This window comes from Monomorium pharaonis, chromosome 7 (genome assembly GCF_013373865.1).
Source record: "Monomorium pharaonis isolate MP-MQ-018 chromosome 7, ASM1337386v2, whole genome shotgun sequence".
NCBI lineage: Eukaryota > Metazoa > Arthropoda > Insecta > Hymenoptera > Formicidae > Monomorium > Monomorium pharaonis.
In genome coordinates, this window is record NC_050473.1 from 5,025,491 (window position 1) to 5,047,629 (window position 22,139).

Genomic DNA, 22,139 nt, shown 5'->3' on the forward strand with positions numbered 1-22,139 from the left:
TTACGATGACGCCAACCTATTAGAATGCGTTGGAGTGAGTAGGATCATGTCGGGGCATGGCGACGCGAACAAACCATCTGTTATTGCTCTAGTTTACACCGAGCACTTGGTACGCGTATCAAGTAGTGAATTTAAGCTGATCAGCCAATGATTAAACACATTCACTAGTTATTTACTATTTGATACGCGTACCAAGTGCTCGGTGTAAACTAGTAAAATGATATTGACGCATGCGCAGAGAGAGCAAGTATCATGATATACTTTTCTCTCTCGCACAGATCTTGGACACACTTTCGGTCTACATGAAACCATAGCAATTCCTCCTCCATGTATATATACTCAAAGCTTCGGCCTTACCGCCATTACATACTCCGTGTTCCTCAAAACACTCAAAATTTTCGCCTACTATAACATTTTTTACACCAATTTGCTAGCGTCGTGTCCCGATTGACCTAAAAAAAAAATCAAATTAAAGGAAATAAAATTATTTCTTCGGATACATCAATAATACTATATACATATATATTTTATATAATGTATATATAAAAAGAAAAGAATAATGAAATTTTTATTAAATATATTAAAATAAAAACTAGATATTTTGTATAATATTTATAAGTTTTAATAAAATATTTTTTGTATATTTTTAAATAAATATTTATGATATTTATAATAAGTTTTCATTATCTTTTCAATGTAAAATTACAAAAATGTTTATAAAATATTTTGGTAGATATTTGTAAAATATTCAAGTTGTTGTTTGGACTGGAACAATTAAAAAGTATTATTTTCCTTTAACTGATCACTAGAAAAAAATCAAAGAGCGAGAAAAAACTTCAGTCTTATGATAACGCCAATAGCTCCCAAATAGCCAATGTTTCGATGTTGCAGTCATGTTGCCAACAATCGCAGCAACCAATTTAGACGAACAAGGTGAGACAACATTATATCTGCTAGGTTGAACTTGTATGAATTCTATTTTCAACAATAGCAAATTGATAGCAACATGTCAGCACCAATTTGTTATCAATCATTTGTTGTTACCATATTACTGTTATATCGCAAACAATATAATGTATCACTATTGTTTCCTTTTTTAATATCTTCGACCAATTGCATATATAAGTAATCATGTTACTGAATTCAGAATGTTTTATTTCGATATCAACAAATGTATAGCAAATTTATAACACATGCAATGCATTATAGTTCACTCAAAATGCTAATTACGCTTGGTTATCTGGGCTTATTCTAACGTTTCCGTCTTTTGCGCTTAAGATTTTGTAAACAAAGTTAAACCGCTTCTGTCCGCTGTCAGCTGATTACCTAAAACTAAACCTAAACCTAAACCTAAACCTAAACCTAAACTTAAACCTACAAGAAAGGATGTCTAAATAGCCACAAATACGAGAAGTAGGCTGAAGTACACAAAATACCCCCCCCCCCCCCAAAAAAAAACTTAAACCTAAACCTAAACTCACAATACAGCCTTATAAGGGAATTGCCTTTATATGAGGAAATGTTGTAAACAAATTGATTTCTTTTCGAAAGAAGATGGGGAATTAAAATTGGCGAAGTACATTAATTTTTCAACTATATACTCTTCTTTGGAGCTCAGATCGCTTTTGCAAAGGATCAAAAGTCATCATCGCTAGTGATTCTGCTTGTCTGCGAGACGATTTTGTTACTGTGCAAATATTGTAATTCCTTATTACATTTTTTTTAACTTTGTTTTAATTAGACTACATATTTTCTACATTTCTCGAATTTTTTTAGATCAAATTTTACTTTTATCCTCCCTTTGTAAATCTTTTGCACACAAGTAATTGTAAATCTTTTATAAATATTGTTATCTGTGGAAATATAGGTTTCAGATTTAAAAAAAGTTTGCGTTTTGATACTAAATATATTCACACAAACAGAAATAGTTCACCCCATAATAATAACTTAACATTGGACAATGATTATTGAAATTAAAATTTTTATCAATAAATTGGTATCATTCCATTGTTCTTTTTTAATAAATAAAGATAGAATGGCTGTATGCAACAAAAAAAGCATCCTTGCAACTGTTTTAAATTTCTTCAACACAAATTGATTCTTGCTCTTAGTTCTTGTCAGATCTAAATGTATAAATCAGTAATATAAAAAAAGTTTACCACAGTTGCAAAGCTGCTTTTTCTACTGAACATAGCCTATGATTCCAATAGCATTTTGAATGTGAGTCAGACCAACCAATGTCGCTTTTCTAATTATCTATAACTTTATTCTGATCAGACACTTAATAGACTGACAAATTAGAGCAATTAGGCGATGCTATAGCTGTGTGGCTCGCGTGTAGCTCCCTCGCGTGCTCTTATTCATGCGACTCGATAATTATCCAAATATGATAAAATAATAAAAAACATTTTCCTTCATCTTAATCTGTTTTAATCTATTTAAGAAAGCTTTATACAGTGCTTATATGCAGTACACTCTGTATGTAGAGTCAATAACTTGAATTGATCATTGACAAACTTTATTTATTTACTTTTTTATTGAAAATAATAGTGGTAAGCAAATAGGAGTCTTAACATTACTTAGGATTATTTCAATTAATTGGGAAACTTTATCCAACAGGTATTTATTATTTCTTTATTTATTTATAAAGAAAGACAGGCACATGTTTATCTAATAGATAAGTTACCAAAAAGTTGCTTGCAGCAACAATCAACATTATAAAAACAGTTAATATGTATTTAATACGTATATTTTATATATATATATATATATATATTATTAATATACTTAATATATTTAAATTTTTAATTTTATTGAAAGTTTTTCACAAATCAAATCTCTCTTGATCATACCTGCTTGTGTATTATCAATTTTTAGAGAAATATCATTGTCTATTTCATCTTTTAATGGGAGAATGTCAAAATCATCATTGTGGGATATACAAATATTATGCAAAACACAGCAAGCAAGTATAAAATGATCAATCAAGTCAGTTCGAGCCATAGGGAGATAGTGCAGTAGACTTTGAAATCGTCCCTTCAAAAGACCAAACGCTTTTACAATGGCAATTCGCGCTAAAGAATGGCAGTAATTGTAATTCTTTTGTCGTTTAGTCAAATGACCATTGTCACAATAAGGAATCATTAAATTGTCATGAAGCTTATATGCAGCATCACCAATCAAGTAACAATCGTCAGGAAATTTTTCTGGCTTACCCAATGCATCTTGGATTTCAGAGAGAAGGAAGATACGCTGATCAGAACCAGCATGCCCGATGTAACAGTGAGTGAAACGAAACTTGTGATCACAAATCCCCTATAAGACATAGAATATAAAATATCATCAAGAAAAAAGTTTTCTGCCTAAGTTCCGATTAATAATATATTTAGTAAGCTTATAAAGGCTAGAAACTTGTCAATATCTTTTAAACACTTCTTAAGTTTTTTAAAAAATTAATATAACGTAAAAAAATAGTAGGAACTTTATATAAAAAACCTTATATAAAACCTTATATAAAAAATAGGGGCTTCTAGTGGTGACGTTTTCGAGTTACAACAGATAACAAAGTTCGCGATATAATGAAATCCCCACACTCGCAAGCGTGAGAAACATGTGCATTGCGGAGACTTGACAATGGACATGTTAATATTTGTATATATGTATATGTTGTTATGTTTATGTCGACAATCGCTACAAAAAATTTATTCGCAGAGGGAGAGAAAGGCCTGCCCAGAAACGCATACTAAAGTAAGCTACACTTTTGGACGTTCTTCTAAGCGAAGAATCGCCTTAACAATATATTTCAAGAATTGAATCAGTTTCGAATTGATTTACATAGACCGATCTCAATTGTAAATGCATATTACGAACCTGCAGTTGAACAGAATAATGACCTTTTTTATCAACATAGTCCTCTGGGTTTACACGTGGAGACGGGATATTGATATAGATGCCGTCTATAGCTCCTATAACTTTTGGAAAAGCACTGATTGCTTCAAAACCTGCCCATACTTCTTGAACACTGTTCTTTACTGGCCATTTGATAAACATTGGTGCTAAATCTGCAAGAGCTTTAGTAACTCGTCGTGTTGTAGACACAGCTGTTGATCGACTCACATTAAACCTTTCGCATATTGATCTAGAACAGAAACATTTGTGATTAAAAAATACAATCTTTTTAAATGGTCTAATCTAATTTCATTGTATAATACACTAACTTGTAAGTATCTGGACTAGCCATTCTCCAGATAGTAATAAGAAATTGTTTCTCCGCAGAAATCATTTCTAATCCTGGATGGTGTCTTTTTAATTTCGGAGCAATTAGTGAGAGAACAAATTCAAAGATGTTTCTGGACATTCTGTAAAAAATTTAAATATTGATGAATAATTCCGCAGCTTTTGCTGGCGTTATGGCTAATGGCCAATATATTCTTGACAAGAATTTTCGACCAAAGTTATTGTCTTCTATTAAAAAAATCATCTTTTATTTAGAGATAATTCATTTAAAGATAGCCATATGAAATTATTGACCTATTAGGATAAGGAATATCGTATTTTTAATAAAATATCTTTATTTATATAGTTGTAAAACATATACTATTTTAATAAGCAACTGTCATTCGACGTTTTGCGATCTTTTAAGCAGGGTTTTACGCCGACTTTTTGGTAACAAAGAAATTATCAAGTCAATTGTATAGTTTATCTTTGTTTTTGCAGCCCTGATTTAATCCGTGCTGCATCGAGCGGAACAAGTGGTAGTTTGAAGGCGCAACGTTTAATGAGTAGAATGGATGCGTAAGAATTTCCCAGTTCAAGTCCAATAGTGTCTCCATAATTTGTACTGTAAAAGGTCAAACATTGTTATATTGAAAAATAACTTTTGATCACTTTAACGCATGAGCATTTTTTTGCATAAAGCTACATCTAAGTCGTCATCGTCGTTTTGTTTCTAAAACTTTTTTTTTAATAAAAAAAACAATCAGATGCAGTGCTGGATATACAATTTTTATTAGTGACATTTTTAATTGACTGTAAACTACAGATATATAAATATAAAGTGCGCGAGACCTATGATAACCTGCAAATATATGCGACAGAAAAATACAAAGAAAACTTTGCATATAAACCTCTTGTGCTCCTGTCTATCGTGAATGCGCGTTCAGATGTTCATAATCGTATAGAGTGAAAGATGAGTTTATGTGATTAGACAAGAACACAAGGGATTATGTACAGCGTTCTCTTTTTATTTCTCTATCGCATTTTCAGCTCTCTCGCACGATATCCTAAATCTCTGTAACATAATAAATAACGACATAAAACTAAATGTCGTGATGACATTTCATGATAAGATAAAAACTGCTAAAAAAAATGCTCGAAAAAATCTTCCTAACGCATCATACTGTCATTTTGTAAACGACTTAATTTATTCCTTATCCTATTAGGACAAATGCGTAAAAAACCGGCTAATCTTTTGTTATAAATAAACAAGAGATACTAAATTTGTCATATTGTAACGATTACTGAAACTTTAAAGAATCAAGTTATAATAATTTTTATACAGCACACTTTATCCAAAAACTATCCTGAGAACATTCTTAAAACGTTCCTTAGAGGTCTATGCTGGGTTTATTATTACCTAAAATGAGACTTAAATTCTTCCTCTTTCCATCTAGGCACTATTACTTCTGCAAAATTTTTCAATTTTGGAATTTTTCTTTGATGTGTTGTTTCTAAATTATTACCCGAATCTTCGTTATCAGATGATAACGCGTCCATTAATGCCTAAAAGACAAAAAATACTATTTTTTTAATTATTTAAATTTACAAAAATGGTTTAATCTCTTTTAATATGTTTAAAATGATTTACCTTCTTTCGCAAACGATCAACTTTTCTATTTAAATATACAATTTTTTGATTTAAAGCTTTTATTTTTGTTCTTGTATTTACTAAATGTTCTTTAAATAAGCGCCAAGTTCCATCTGAAGTAAAATCTTCTCGACATAGATCTCCAACATATCTTGGATTGCGTCTTCTAATGATTGAATTATTTGTTTTTCTAAAAGTTAAATAAGATAAATCGTATCAAACTATCCTATTTATATACTATTATACAAAAAATTCTTAAAAATTTATGTAGCATTAACCCTATGCTGTCACACCTTTTTTTTTAACAAAATTGTCACACTAGATCACTGTAACCCAACACGATTTTCGATGAGCTGCAGTTTAAACACCAAAAGTATCCAAAATTTCAGAAAAAAATTTGAAATAAAGCTCAAACATAGAAAAATATATTCCAATCATAAAAAATTAATATTTTAATTATTTTTATCCAAAAAAATGTTAAAAACAAATTATTACAAAATGCCTTACTAATAATCATCAATCCAGGTCATGATAACTCAGTGTAACAGCCTAGAATTAAACAACTATTAGATATAAATCAACCTTTTCAATTGAATATCTGTTGAATTTGTGTTCATTATTGTATCATTTATACTTGTATTATCATGCATTTTGTTCTCTGATATTACACTTATTTCCATATTAGTATCATGTTCCATAACGGGATCGTCAATTTCTCTAAAAATAATGGGAAAGACTTAAATTAAAAAATAATTTATTATAACTCCAAAACGTCTCTATGCCAAAGTTTCATAAATTTATGTAAATTGTAAATTTTAGGTATTATAAAAAAAGTGGAAGGGGAGAAAATTTTAAATTAATTTACTTATATATCATTTTATCCTCCTATTTAATTTTTTATTGGACATAATTTTATCAAAATTTATTTAAATGTAAGATATAAAGGTTTGATGAATGCTATTATTTTTTAATTTTTATTATTATTTTTGACATTTGCATTCACACGAAAGCAAATCATGTCTATATTCAAGAAATTTAATAACTGTTTAGGAATTTATTTCAAAATTTGATTTGATGTATACAAGTGGAAATTTTTCGTAATCCACTAAAAACGATATATTAAGACGTCACAACCGACTTTGGAGATCCCTATTCCATGCGCTTTTTATTTTAAATTCTTGTTTTAATTTCTAATCAAAATTTTTAAACCACATGTAGACTTTAGAAATAAAAAGTCGCTTTTTTCAAAAATCTGACAGTAAAATGAGATATATGTGAAAAAGGTAAAGATTTAAAAACGTGTAAAGATAAAAAAACTAAAAGAGCTCTGTCTTTCAAATAACAAATATTCAACGAAAAAAATGTTGCCTACATTCTGAGAATAATTTGATATAATCTTTATTTAAATGTTTTATAATAAAAACTATGCAGCCAAAAATATAAAATGGAGTAAAAAGAAATAAAATTAAAAATTTTTCGCTTTTTAATGCACTTTGATTTATTTCAATAAAAATTTTGAGATTAAAGTTTATACTGTCCTCTATTCTTATAAACATGGAAAAAGCTAAAGTAAAAAAATTTTCCACTTTTTGAGATTTTCAAATATTAAAATGCATAAAAATAAAAAATATTTTTTACCATTAACCTTCTTTTATTTTTTTCAACCTCTTAAATTCATATTTTTATAACAGATTACTCACATAACAATTATATAAAATTATTTTACTTAAAAAAAAATTAACGAATAATGTATTTATTAAATAATTTATTTGTTAATAAAAAATCCAGATTTTATCTCCATTATCAACTTTTAAATCTTTATCTTTAGATATCACATTTCATAGCCAATTAGATTTTCAAAGAAAGAAAAATTAGTTTTATCTCTAAATTAATATCTAAAATTTAGATCTAAATTTTGATCAGGTCTCGAGTTACTAAAAACCTACCTACCTTTTCAATTGAGTATTTATTAAATTTGTATTTATTATTGTTTCCTCAGTACTTATGGATTCTTGTACCTCATTTCCTAATATTATACTTATTTCCATGTCATCATCTTCCGTAATAATTAAGGAATCGTCAGTTTCGCTAAAAATAAAACGCGCAAAAAAATTTTCTTAAAATGTTCTACATCTCTATTATAAAAAATCTTATAAAAATTTATAAAAAGACCTGGTAAAATTTTTTCTCAAAATTCTTCATATAATTATTCAAAACTTCTATATTAATTTTTTTACTTTTTTAGAAAAATTCTTGGATTTTTAAATATAAATTATAACATTATACATAAATGCTAAAATAATTTTTAAAGAAACAATATTTTTCTGTTTTTTTCAAGTCAACATCTCAAATATTCAAATAAAAATATTTAAACCAATAAATTTTTAGACAAAAAAATTTGTGTCAGTGTAGTATTTAATATAATATATTGTTAAAACACTTAATTTTTATTTCAGGATCCAATTTTAAAACTTTTAAAACATTACTTTATAATTATTTCATTAAATCACAAAAAACTTAGTTAATAATCTTATAATAATGTGCCTCTTATTTTAACTGTAGTTTCATAATTACGAAAAATAGAACTTTGCTGTATCTATCTATTAGCATTGCCGCTTCTTATTACAATGAATGCCTTGATCTTATTATGATAAAAAAAGATTTCTTTCGGAGCAAATATGAAAAAAAATATAAAAAAGTAAATTTTTCCTGTAAATCATATATATAAATCTAATATATTTTATATGTAAACCTGAAATTTCTCATTCTATGATTTCTAAAAAATTCTTATAAGATCTAAAAAATGTGAAAAAAAATATGAAAAAATCTTATCCAGAAACATGTGTGCGCGTATGTGTGAATTAATATATTCTAAAATTTTTCATTAAAAAAATTCTTTAAAAAAAAAACTTTAAAACGTCAAAAAATCTTAAATATTTTTCAGAAATTTTCATAAATTTAAAATATAAAAAATTCTTAAAAATACAAAATATGAGAAAAAATTCTCCCAAGGAAATTAAATTATTATCATGTGTGTAAACAAACCTTTTAAATTGAATAGCCATTAAGTTTCCTGTATTAATTACAGTTTCATTTACAATCATAGAGTTTTACGTTTCCTCTTTTATTGTTATGTCTGTTTTCAAATGAGAATCACTTTCAGTTCTCAATGGTATGTAGTTATTAATACTTTGAATAAGTTTCAATATTTCCTGTAAATTATACAAATATGAATATATAACATTCTGTAATTTTTTTCTAATTATTAAAAACTTTGCCATCTTAAAGAAAATGTTTCATTTATATATTCAAGTGTATGTTTATATATTCTTGTGTATGTACATGATTAAAGTGCCTCTGTGTGTCAATTTGAGAACGGCGTGATTTAATTGGTCGGAACCACTGAGAGATACCCAAGTAGTTATACAAATTTCGAATGAAGTGAACTTATAAACACACATTGGCTGTGTTTTAAATAATATTTATGAAAAATTATAACAAATATGGTAAAAGGTGCATTAGTTACTTGATGCATAATCTTCTTCTTTCAAATGTACACTGCATACATAATAAGTGTTTATTCAGTTATGTTGCATCTGGTTATCTATCCTCTTCTAATTTCTTCATAATTCAAGAATTTGTAGTAAACAGATTTTTTAGTATTCTTGGAGGTACAAAAGGCACACTACAATGTTTTTTCTTTTTTACTTTTTTAGCCATAAATGCAAATGAGAATTATTTGCTTTAACTCCAAAACGATTCGAACAACTACTTTGGTACCTCTTAGAATCACCTCTGATTCTAGATTTGTCCATTACAGTCGCTTAACATGCCGAATAACATGGTGCCACTAATTAGATTCATGTTTTTAGATCGCAATAAAGCTCTCATTAGATCCAAATATTTAGATCAATAGATTATTCCCAGAACTCAGCATAATGTATATCATAAATTCATAACCTCACACATAATCCAACCATATATGTAATAAGATTATATTGCTAGCGCTGGGGACAAAGTACCACAATTTAATTTTCAAGTTATAAGAAGAAATAGTTTACCTATTATGGGCCGAGAACTACAGGTAGTTAGAAAAGGCGCAACTCACTATTACATACGAATGTTTCTGTGATGCAAGGTTTACAATGTCAGCAGGAATAATGGAGTAGGAGTAAGAAGTAAGAAATATGAAATGAGATTTGCCCATTTTGTTTACTCCCAGTTTTTAATTGGTCAATTGTTACTCTTACTCCTTACTCCATTACTCCTGCTGACATTTTAGACCTTGCATTAGGCATCCACTATGCTCAGCTAACACATAACAATATACGGACCCATACACACTCTGAAATTTTCTCTCTCTCTCCCTCTTTTCCTCCCTCAGTAACTTTAATTATTTTAGTTTTAAATTGAAAATAAAATTTATCATTTGCCATCTTGTCATCTTCTAATGATTCTAATAAAAGAAATGCTTAGAGAAATTTTGTACAGAAAAAGAACAAAGTAATTGAATGAAAAAATTTGCATATCAAGTTTTAAAGAACAAATGTAGCATTTTTTTTAAGAAGTGCGACTGCTTCGATGTTTGGGCAATTAAGAAAACATGAAGTAAATCAAAATAATCATAATTAGAAGATAAAATCGTTATCACGTGGTAGAGATCAATGTAATAATTTCACTCTTTCTTTCAGAAGAAAAAGATAATTTCACGCTGAACTATTGTCCAAAAAAATTTATTATAATGAAAGTATAATTCACTCTTGTGAATATAAAATTTAATACAAATAGTGAGGTCATGTGTCATTTTTAAGTAAAAATGATATATACAGAATGCACAAAAAATAGAAAGAGAGGAAGAGAGAGAAAGTTTACGCTCGAGTAAGCTTAAATACGTTTACTCACGTTACTCACGTACCATCCCCTACTGCGATCAGCTGATTGCTTCCACGACGAGACAGATCTAATTTAATTGCTGTATCTCTTAAATTGTTACATATTTTCACAGTATCCACACTTTATCACTTAATTGATCAAGGCTACGTTCGAAAACGTTAGGGCCGAAGCACAAAACATGGCGTAATGATCAAGCAGTCGTAGTCGTAGTGTGACAAGCTTGTGCGTTGTCAACGTCTACGATTACGACTTAATCATTACGCCATGTTTTGTGCTTTGGCCCTTACCAGCGTTGCCAACCGTACCATAATTATGTGTGCTTTCTAGCAAGACACAGTGTAACACAGTGTCCACTAGTGTGAGCGAGACACACTGACATGTTCTTTCTCACACTAATGGACACTGTGTTACACTTAGTCTGTTCTTTCTAGTTGCACTGTTGCACCGGTGCAATAAGTTAAAGTAAGACAAGTATATTTTTTCTCATTCTAACTTATTGCACCAGTGCAACAGTGCAGCTAGAAAGAACAGACCAACTGTTGGTGTCTTGCTGGAAAGCACACTATGGTACATGTATCATAGCCCTAGTTTACACCGAGCACTTGGTACACGTATCAAATAGTAAATAACTAGTGAATGTGTTTAATCATTGGCTGATCAGCTTAGGCTGCGTTCCGTTTCAACGCATGATGCGCATAATGCATTGTTCATCCTTGTTTAACGTTTGACAAACAACAAGGATGAACGATGCATCATGCGTATTATGCGTGAAACGGAACGCACCCTTAAATTCACTACTTGATACGCGTACCAAGTGCTCGGTGTAAACTAGGGCATAATGGCTTAGTTTACATCGTGCATTTGATACGCGTATCAGGTACCATATTCGTATCAAATTCGTACTAAATATTTAGTACGCACGATGTAAACGCTGCCGGATCAATTTGGTACGAGCGTATCAAGTAGGAGTATCATACTAAACTGATACGCGTACCAAGGGTGCGTTCCGAAATCTACTGACAGTACTGACAGTACTGCTACTGAAGTTACTGGGTTTGAGCTGTTCCGAAACGCCAGTGAATACTGGCAACACTAAAAAACGGAATGCGTTTACAGTCAAACCAGCAACTGTTGATGTCATCATAAAAACCTAACTTTATACAATCTAATTATGGCAAATGTCAATGCAATTATAATTGCAGTGCAAGGTATTGTGAATGTTATTAATAGTGACAGTGGTCTAGTTTCCACCGTAGTCTTCAATCCGATCTTGTTCCGGTGCGAATTGAATTTAATGTCGGTTTCCACTGGAAGTCAAGTAGAAGTGAGGAAAATTGATATTTCAGTAGAGCCAACTTAACTTAGCTTGTTGAATATTAACAAACATAACCTTTGAATAGCCTACATACACTAAAGTGTCAAAAAACCGAAAATTATATCTCGTTTATTTTCCATTTTGATTACTAAAGTTAGATTCCTTTTTGAGAAAATATAACATAATAAACGGTAACTGTTATACTAAAAAGTAAAGATTGGCACTATCTATTTCGATCCTGTTTCGACCGTTTCCACCGACTAAATTTGGTGTCAATTTGCTATCACTCCCACGAAGCGTGTAGATCGAAACAAGAGTGAAATCAGCGCAGTCAGTTACGTTTCCATCGATTTACATCTGGTTCTACACCGTACTAGGTGCGAATTAATGCATCGGTGGAAACTAGACCAGTGACAGTTCATCAGACGATGAGGAAGAAATTCTAAATGTCTTAGGGCCACCGCACAAGCTTTTTCGTAACACGTTACGTTACGTTAAGTGCTCCATAAATCTAAGTTCGTACTTAAAATTAAACTTACATCAACGCACAAAGAAACTTTTAACGTAAGTTCTTAAGTTCTTACGTTAAGGATTTCTTTGTGCGTTGATTTAAGTTAAATTTTAAGTACAACTTAAGTTCGTATAGAGTACTTAACGTAACGTAACGCGTTATGGAAGAGTTTGTGCGGTGGCCCTTAAATTATGATTACTAAGCGTAGACCATTGGAATTAAGGCCACGCATAAAAAATTATATTGAAAATGTTATTGCTTTACTTTTGGATGAAGGATTCAAAGCACATTTTAGGTAGGAATTATAATAAAAAAATAGAATTTCTCTATTATTTCATTATTGAACAAAATATTGTGTGATATAATTATCGCGTGATTTTCAGAAACACTTCATAAATGTTATTGTCGCCATCAATAAGTTCGTATCGAACAGTTTCCATTGTTACAATTAATTTTTTAACAATCTCGTCAATTTTAATTATACACATTAATGTACGGCGGACGGCGGCCATATGCTTTACTGAATTTGCACTACCTCCGGACAATGTGTAAAATTAGCCGGAAGTCAGTAATTCCCTAGGGTCTATTTTTGTAGAATAGATAGTAATTTACAGTTGCTGACAGCACGCTGAAAACGATTTCGGAACGAAAAAACAGTACTGTCAGTACTGGCAGTAGATTTCGGAACGCACCCCAAGTGATACAAATGTCGATGTAAACGCATAAAACGCATTTTAGAGAGAATTTAGCAATTGAGCATAACCTCAGTGCTAAAATCTAAAAACCGGTGTGAAAATGTCTTAGTAGGAGACATCACATGAATTAAATTTGTATTATATTTTTCACAGTACATGCTTAGTACATTCGATGTAAACGCGCCCGTACTAAGGCTTTGGTGCGCACCAAACTTAATACGCGTACTAAGGTTTTGACGATGTAAACTAAGCCAATCACTTGATACGAGTATCAAATGCACGATGTAAACTAGGTCTATGTTCCATATAACTGGCAGTTAATCAGTGAATTTTGGAACGAGGGACGGAAAGCCATCGGATAAAAGAATTTTGGAACGCAATCATTTGATGTTATCCGTCATTCTTCGTATTTACATTTTGTGAAATCGTTATAAACATCCTTGAAAAATAAGCAAAAGTGTATGCGTTCACGAAAAACGGAAGAACGCCGGTGTGTAAAACCGACACAATTTTATTTAAGAGAAAGATAACTACAAGACATGGTAAATGTGACAAAAGGTATTTTAGTCGAATGGTACGTCCATAGAAAAAGTTTATTGACAGAAATTATATGATTACAGCTATCTGATTCATTCTTTGTAATCTAAGTCCTCAGGAATATTAAATTGTTTGTTAAGATCTTGCTCTGAGATGCCAAATTTATTCTTGCACCAGCTCTGTATAGAAAAAATATTGTCTGTCCATATGTTTGCCACATCTTTGTATCTCTAAATAAAACATAAATTATCCATGAAATGGCAATAAATACAATGACACTGATAAAATAACAACTTTCTCATTGATTCCATTAAAATCAAGATGCATAGTGTATCCACGTCAAGTGTATACACAGCCAGTTTACTGTACATCGTGCATACTTTAATATATTATGTTTAATCTTAGATTTCAACAAAATCAATGAAATATTAAATATTAAAATAAGAATGTAACGTTAGACATAACTTGCTTATATGAAGAAATTTCATGTAATTTTATTAAGAGTAAAAAGTATATTTTTTATTACTTTAGAAGAAAAAGCATTGGAAAGAAAGTAACAATGTCTTTAAATAAGAAATTAGAATTTTTTAATATTATTTAATATTATCAAAACAATCATATTGTACACATTAGCTGATTATTATGTAACATTGAAATAAAATTATATTTTCTGAAAGTTAAGATTATCCAATTTTTCAAAGATAAATTATATAGAAGAAATATTATTTCATAAATGATTTTAGATGGTAAAAGAAGAAAATCAAGAATTACAACGCACATTTTAATAAATAATTTATTGTTTAATTATAAATATCTAAATATTTTATGTAAAAAGTATTAGAAGTATTAAAAAGTATAAAAAAGTGAAAAGTTTTAAACACATTTGAATATGTAGAGCTATTAAAATAAAATAAAAATCTCCACTGAAATTTTATTATTCTTGATTTTGTAATTCTGAATATTTAAATTAGGAAGAGCATAGCAAAATAATTTTGCTAGCAATATATATGTATATATAAGTACGGTTGTCTGTATGTCTGTATGTCCACGATTATTTTTGTCATTTGATGTCCAACCTTCATGCAACTGATCTCATTTTATTCCAAATTTCTTCCGGATTGAAATTAGGGATTTGTTTTTTTCATATACAGTTTTTCCAAAAATAAATAAAGATATCATTTATATAATATAAAAAATATAATATCTATACCATATAACAAATTTTTTTAAAGTATTGTGAGATGTAATTTTTTCATTTTTTATTATACCTGCGCTTTTTCATTTATTTCCGTAATTACATCTGGATCGACACCACTAAATTTGGCAATTTGCTTTTTTATCTCCTGTTCCTCTTTTCGCAGCTGTTCCACTTCCTCTAATAGTTTTCTTTTCTCTTCAGTATCATTTTTCAGTTCCTATACGATATATTTTAGATGGGTAAGAACAAAAATTAAAATTGTAAGTTTATTAATAAGTTTTTATTATTTGATAAAGTTAATTATTAACAAATTTAAATTAATAATTATCATTTTTTGTATTTACCTTCTCTTTCTGTAGCTCTTTCTTTAGTTTCTCAAGGTGAAATTCTGTCTCTACTATTTTTTTATTTGTATCAGCTATCCTGCGCTCTGTTGCGGTAATATTTTCTCTGTAGAATATTATTTCTTAAATAATTTGTTTTTTCTTTTTATGGTTCGGATGTAGCCATATAATTTGCCTGCAATATTACCCTGGAAATTTCCAAAAGTATGTAGAAGTGCCAATTTTCTCAGATCGTACTAAACCATCGTCCACTAAAGCTTGTAATACATCCTTGACAGATTGTACTACAATGTTCTTTTCTATTGGTGCGATTTTCTCGAGTTCTTTCAGCGTAAAAAATTCTTTTCTCTCGTAAAATATTTGTAACATCCTCATACGTTTCTCATCAAGAGAAACTCCTTTTTTCTTGGACATGGTATCTATACAAGAGACATTAGCATAAAATTAAAATTAATACATTTTATATTTAATAATCATGTGTAAGCAAGAAATTATATTTTAGATTATATATAAAACAATGATAATCTTGCATTAATATAACTTAATCTTCTATAAAAAAATTCAATAATCTTAACATATTACATTTTTATTTCAATATTACAACAATCATTTAAAGAGCATAATTATATTATTTTATTTTGATAATAATATTAATTATTCTACTTATTAAAAATTCAAATCTATTGTTAGGTTTGTCCGGTCGCATGCTCTAACATACTCCTATTTGCCTCAACGCACCAATGATTAATGTGATTGGTCAACGAGCGCACTAGCATCCGAACAAGCTCACTATGTTTTAACCTATTATATACATATATTTTAAAAAATTATAATGCTTAATTTGAAGATTATTGTTCAATATTTATGTTTTTTCTTCTTAACTCGCGAAAATTATTATCGAATAATAAGAATATATTTTTCTTAACAAATTACAAACAAAATTCTTCATGTAGCAAGTTATGTTTCAAATTATCAAATTTTTAAAATAAAATTTTATATTTTTGTTTAAATAAAACAATATTAATGTTTGATAAAATTGTATGTGTTTAGTGATGCGGCTATGAAACAGTTTCTCCTACATCTGGATGAAACGTCTGCTCTAGGAAGAAAATTCATAATTCAAGATTTGGACGAGAAACATTTGTTCATATCTGCCGATATATTGGAAACTTTACAAGCAAAAGTGGATGATTTAATGGATCAAATATCATTTCCATTAGCGGAAAAGGGTATATAAAAAGGAAGAAACAATTTTTTTTAAGATATAATATAAATTGAGAAATGGCACGAGAATCTGGTAGAATAAAAGACGCATGTCAAAAAAGGATCCTCGACGATGCTGCGCGTAAGCGTAGACAGAAGAAAGCACTGGAAGCATTGGAGCAAGATAATTTTCATGATGATCCACACGCTGACTTAGGTATGTGCTACACATAAAAGCCCCACATTACATTACTTGAACTAAGGATTTTCTACTTTACTATGATTTTTAAGATTTTTTCTAATTTTTTAATTTTTAAATAAAATTAGATATTTTTCAAAATTATTTTTTGTTCTTTATTTATTGTGTAAAGATTTTCCAATTTTTAAATAAATATATGGATCTATTGTTAATAAGTAAAAATTTATTAACAATAGATCCACGATTTGACCTTGTGCACGATTCATTGATGACTATGATTATGAACCTTCAAAAAAATGTTGAAAAATATTTACAACAGTATTTTTTTTTAAATATATACATATATATTTCCTATTATATTTTTAAAAAATATTTTCCTAAAAATATTTTTTAAATAATTCTAGAAATTAATGCAACAAAGTAGAATACAAAGTAGAAAACCTTTATAAGTAATAACTATCATAAGATTTATAATATTGATAAAAAAATATTAAAGAGCGACAATATGAGTTAGTAATTAGTATGCAGTTAGTTACAAATAATTGTTAATGATGTATAATATACAAACTTTTTTTTTTAAGTTAAAAAAGCACCAAGTGTGTGCTTTTTTAAAGAAAATATCATAAATAAAATAAAATTAAGGCAGACCCCTGAACAAAGGGATAACAAAAATATATGTGAAACAAAACTATATGTATCTAATATTGTGTATAAGTTTCTTACTTATATGACTACTTATTCAAGACTGACTCCTTTTGTAAAAATTAAAAAAAATTTCAAAATGTTAAAAAAATAACAATATTTCACAGAGAATTAATTTTATTTTTATATCAATACTCCAAGACTAATGAAGTAATTTGCACCATTTAGAAATTCGATATCTTTCACGAGATTAATTTTGTATTTCTTTTTGTTCTTTAATATATATTATTTTCGAAATCAATCTTATGGAAATTAAATCAGATTTCAATATCTTTATATTATCGTTATCGATTGTTGGTTGTGAACTCACATGTGGTCATTGACTATTTAATTAAATATTTTGTAGAATCTAACTTAAAATTATTTGTTCTTTTAGTTTAGCATATAATTGTTTCTTAGTCTGCCCAATAAAGCATTACATCCGTACAATTAATTTTACAAATCATTTGTGTTAACCAATTCTTATTTTTATGTGCTTTAACGATTTTATTTAGTTTATTGAGACAGCGGTATCCAATTGTAAAAAAAGTGAATATTTTCTTGAAATTAATTCCATTCATCATAAGCATCAAGTTTACACAAAAACTCGATTTGTTTATTATTGTGACTTTGTTTCGATAAAATTTTGTAATACTTTTATATGAAATACTCTAACAAATTTTATAACTCTTATATAAATTTTTTTTTTTCGAGTACATGGTAATAAATTTTTCATATATTTGTATGAGTATATTTTAATTTTATTGTTATAAAAAATTTCTTTATTAAAAATATATAACTGTTACTTAAAGAAAACAAATAAATTGAGTTTTTGCTTTTCTCATTAATATTTTTCTATGTGTAAAGATGTATCTTATCGAGAGTATCATAAATCTTTTTTTTTCTCGTTACAGTGATGAGTAAGAAAATACCAAAATTCCAAGAGACATTAGACAGCAGAAGTGGCAGTAGAAAAAAAAAGACTCGCTCCGCGGAATATTATAAGCAACGTTTTCGCAAAACTTTCGCTCAGCTCGTTGAAGAAGATCTCAATATGAATCCTAATCCACCGAACTATGGTTCCGCTCAGGCACCACCATCCCGCTTACCCGAAAGACATTTTTGTACAGTATGTGGTTTCCCTAGTAATTACACGTGTATACCTTGCGGCGCCAGATATTGCTGTATCAAATGTCTAGGTACTCATCTTGATACGAGATGTATGAAATGGACGGTCTAAACATTTTTATTTTATTTCGAGTTTTAATTTAAATGTAAAAATATTTTAAAATCTTTTTTTAATAGAACAGAGATTTAATTATCACAGTATGTTATATTCTGATAATAAAGTACCTGAAAAAAGCTCTATAATGGTGGACACCTATTAACAACCTTGATAAATAAAATGTTAACAATATACTAATCATCAACATAAAGCATGAACTGCGCAACGCGAACCGAAAGTGAGTCCAAGTGGAAGAAGGACAGCACGAACTGACGGTCAATGCTGTCTTTTTCTAGTCATGAAAAAAAGAGCTAATTGACGGCCACTGTTCTCACTCTTTTTTCTGAACCTAGTTTCGCATATGAATAATATAGGAATGGCGCATGCTCTAAGTCGATGACACGAAGTAAGAATAAGGAGATCCAACTGCACAGATAGAAAGTGGTCACGAAAAATGTTCCATTTAGGAAGAAGTTTGCTGAATTGAATAACTTGCAACATTTTGTCACTATATTGAATATATGTGTGCGTGCGTGTGTGTATGTGTGTGTGCGCGCGCGCGCGCTGACTTTAACGTATCGGTGCCGTCGGTTGTTGTACCTATTTTATTAAATTATTTAAAATTTTCTCGTAACATTCTCTCTTAATTCTATTTTAGAAAGTTATTTAAAGAACAATAATAGTAAATTAATTCTTTGACCGATAAATATTTTAAACATATTGCTAAAGTTAAGTGACCTATATGATCTGCGGCGGATCTTGATGCTGAATATAATTCGATATTTAGCTTTGCAACTGACTGCGTTCGGTAGAAAATGTAGCGGTGGAATTGTTGTAAAATTGTCCAACATGATTGATTCTTGCTTTTAGTTTCTGTTGGATATAAATGTATAAACCAATCATGTAAAAAAATTTTACAACAGTTCTATCGTTACATTCTCCACTGAACACAACCATTATTGTGTTTCAAGACTGACGAGAATGTGGTGTGCATTTTATGAGTTGAAAATATTAAATTAATAGAAAAATCATATTCAGCATCAAGATCCGATGTAGACCATATAGGTCACTCAACTTTATTATTTAAAGATATTATTTAAAGAAAACCATATGATTAAAAAATTTACAAAGTTCAGGAATATGATACATTAATCTATACATTAATCATAAACTAAATTTTAAAATTCTAAAAAGTTAGAAATCAGGAATGACTTTTTATTTATAAATGTTTTAAGAAAAAATTTTTTTGGATATTGCTGTTTTCTAAATAATAAAAAATTTAGCAATAAAATGATAATTTGTTATTTAAAAATGTTTTTTATAATATACATAAATATTGACGTGGAAAAAATTCAAAAGGAATTATTTTTAATAAAATAATTATTTAAATGTAGTAACAAAAAACATCACCACATGTTTACTAGTCATGTTTAAAGAGAATTATATAATTTATTTCATATTCTTAACAAAAATAAATACAAGAAAACAACATCTTTTAAATCTAAAATATTTTTTATATAACCTTTTCATTTTCTTTCTTCCTTATAGTTTTTCGAAATTCTTTTATTTTATTTGTGATTAAGTAATAAGATTCAATACTATTTTAGGAAGTTATACTTTCAGTTGAATAAAAATTACATTATCAAAAAATTTGAAAAAATTCAGGAATGTTTGGAATTTATCACAAATTTATTCTCAAAATTTGGTAAGCTAAATTTAGTAATGTATTTTCAAAATTTGGTTTATTAAGCTAGGTATATATTACAAATGAACAGCAGACATGACATTTGCCTTCATGATTTTAAATTGCCCATTTCTTTTTTCAATTACAGCACACATCTAGATTTGTTGGTGTGTAGAACACACTGTTACATAATAATTTAAGATTTATGATATTTGTATGATAAGTATTAATTTAGTTAATATTCAGATAAAATCAATAAGTTTATATAATCAGTATAATGCAATTTTTTTAGTTCTCTTCAATATTTAAACATCTTTATGACTCAGAACGTAAAATACGATTGTGATAATACAGAAAAGGTTATGATGGTTCAGAAAGCAAACACAATGCGTCCACATCACCATGAATTTGAAATCTCTTAAAAGAAATCTAATTAAACATGTTCAATTCATACTTGCTTTGGCATACAAATCCACTGAATGACAAGCATATACAAATATACCGGCTTTATGTGAAGACTGGAGAACCTCCTTGAAAGTATTCAAATATTTTAAAATGATATCTTTTGGATATTGTGCACGTATAATCAATATATAATATTAATATCACCGATTTTCGCATCTTGAAATAATTTAAAATTATAAAATTTTCATATATTTATAATATATTATTAATATTCTTTCTGTATTTCCTCATACGCTATTATTAAATTGTGATAATTGTTAAATTTCTAATACATATAAAAATATTTTAAGAAAGTTCTTAGGCTTAAAAATTTAATAAAGTAAAAATAATAATGTAATTGTATTTTTAATTAAAAATGATATTTTAATCAAATCTGTATTGGTCAAAATTAGAAAAAAAATTAATTTGTTATTTATTATCTTAATTTTATTATTTTAATATTTTGTGGAGTCGTTTACACGTAAAATATAAATAGTTTTATTACATATATATAGCATGTAAACAATATAAAATATGTTTTGTATTATCTATATGTAAACCTGTAACGTATAAAAATAACCTATGGATGATAAAAGATGCAGTTTTCATTAGAAATAATAAAAATTTTGGTAATTGTTCAGTTTAGAGGTCTCTGTTTAAATATCGATAAATTATGCTCATTCGACGCATTTTTGCACGAAATGAAAGAATTTGGTAGAAAAAAAACGTTGCTCTGCCTCGTAAACCGAGATATTAATAGTTGAAGTTAATCACTCACCAGGTTAGGATACCTGTCATACCGACTTCTTCTTCTTCTTTTGTGGTATGGCCCTTTGACTGTCAAAGATATGGCCGGTATGGCGGTATGGCCTATGGATGGTGTAAGAAGAAAGGTGACAGGTGAAGCTAGAGACCGATGAAAGGAGGAAACTGGCATAAGTGGGCCAACTTTTGATTGGGTGGATATAGAATGGTCGAGCCAATCAGTAATAAGTAGAAACGCAGAAAAGTTGAACAGAAATTTAAAAAATAAAAGCAAATTACAGTTTTATTTAATCACAATATTCAATAAATATTATAAATATAAATATAATGACTATAAGTACACAAACAAAAAATAACAAAATATAAAAGGATATACACGCGCGCGCGTATGCATAACATACGCACATATTCTATATTATTGGTGTATCTTACCTTTCTAATAACTTGTTTATTTTTTAGTTTTGTTTTATTATTATATATTATTTATATTAATTGTGTTTATTATGTTTTATTAAATTTATTATTTTTCAATATACGGCCTCTTTACTTATCTAGTTAGTTTGTGTAGTATCTATATTA

The 22,139-nt window shown here is 28.5% G+C and overlaps 4 protein-coding genes and 1 long non-coding RNA gene across 15 annotated transcripts; 3 read left to right on the top strand and 2 right to left on the bottom strand.

Annotated features, from left to right (window-relative positions):
- Nucleotides 1-1,892: 1,892 nt before the first annotated feature.
- On the bottom strand, nt 1,893-11,035 carry LOC105833153 (putative nuclease HARBI1). 9 transcript variants are annotated; one of them, XM_012674648.3, is made up of 11 exons: nt 10,769-11,032; nt 9,647-9,873; nt 9,393-9,551; nt 8,912-9,078; nt 7,817-7,954; nt 6,449-6,583; nt 5,867-6,056; nt 5,636-5,781; nt 4,218-4,358; nt 3,871-4,138; nt 1,893-3,315 (listed from the first exon to the last, which is right to left on the bottom strand). In XM_012674648.3, exons 4-11 carry the CDS (start codon nt 8,968-8,970, stop codon nt 2,797-2,799), a joined length of 1,596 nt encoding a protein of 531 aa, XP_012530102.1. In that variant the 5' UTR covers nt 8,971-9,078; nt 9,393-9,551; nt 9,647-9,873; nt 10,769-11,032; the 3' UTR covers nt 1,893-2,796. The 9 variants fall into 9 exon arrangements, with proteins under 9 accessions (XP_012530102.1, XP_036146225.1, XP_036146224.1 ...); XM_036290332.1 differs by having other exon boundaries at nt 9,393-9,565; XM_036290331.1 differs by having other exon boundaries at nt 9,393-9,873; nt 10,782-11,032.
- Nucleotides 11,036-12,765: 1,730 nt separating this feature from the next.
- LOC118646751 lies at nt 12,766-13,239 on the top strand. Its single transcript, XR_004964197.1, has 2 exons — nt 12,766-12,880; nt 12,969-13,239. It is a non-coding gene; the product is annotated as an uncharacterized LOC118646751 (long non-coding RNA).
- Nucleotides 13,240-13,714: 475 nt separating this feature from the next.
- Nucleotides 13,715-16,622, top strand: LOC105838392 (general transcription factor IIH subunit 5). The gene is made up of 2 exons (XM_012683928.2): nt 13,715-13,854; nt 16,410-16,622. Exons 1-2 carry the CDS (start codon nt 13,820-13,822, stop codon nt 16,594-16,596), a joined length of 222 nt encoding a protein of 73 aa, XP_012539382.1. The 5' UTR covers nt 13,715-13,819; the 3' UTR covers nt 16,597-16,622.
- Nucleotides 13,853-21,746, bottom strand: LOC105838390 (meiotic nuclear division protein 1 homolog). 3 transcript variants are annotated; one of them, XM_012683923.3, is made up of 5 exons: nt 21,574-21,744; nt 15,547-15,778; nt 15,360-15,465; nt 15,086-15,232; nt 13,853-14,047 (listed from the first exon to the last, which is right to left on the bottom strand). In XM_012683923.3, the coding sequence occupies exons 2-5, from the start codon at nt 15,771-15,773 to the stop codon at nt 13,910-13,912; spliced, it is 618 nt and encodes a 205-aa protein (XP_012539377.1). In that variant the 5' UTR covers nt 15,774-15,778; nt 21,574-21,744; the 3' UTR covers nt 13,853-13,909. The 3 variants fall into 3 exon arrangements, with proteins under 3 accessions (XP_012539377.1, XP_036146232.1, XP_012539379.1); XM_036290339.1 differs by lacking the exon at nt 21,574-21,744 and adding an exon at nt 16,098-16,373; XM_012683925.3 differs by lacking the exon at nt 13,853-14,047 and adding an exon at nt 14,747-14,927 and having other exon boundaries at nt 21,574-21,746.
- On the top strand, nt 16,613-18,810 carry LOC105838391 (zinc finger HIT domain-containing protein 1). Its single transcript, XM_012683926.3, has 2 exons — nt 16,613-16,779; nt 18,357-18,810. The coding sequence occupies exons 1-2, from the start codon at nt 16,641-16,643 to the stop codon at nt 18,680-18,682; spliced, it is 465 nt and encodes a 154-aa protein (XP_012539380.1). The 5' UTR covers nt 16,613-16,640; the 3' UTR covers nt 18,683-18,810.
- Nucleotides 21,747-22,139: the final 393 nt, after the last annotated feature.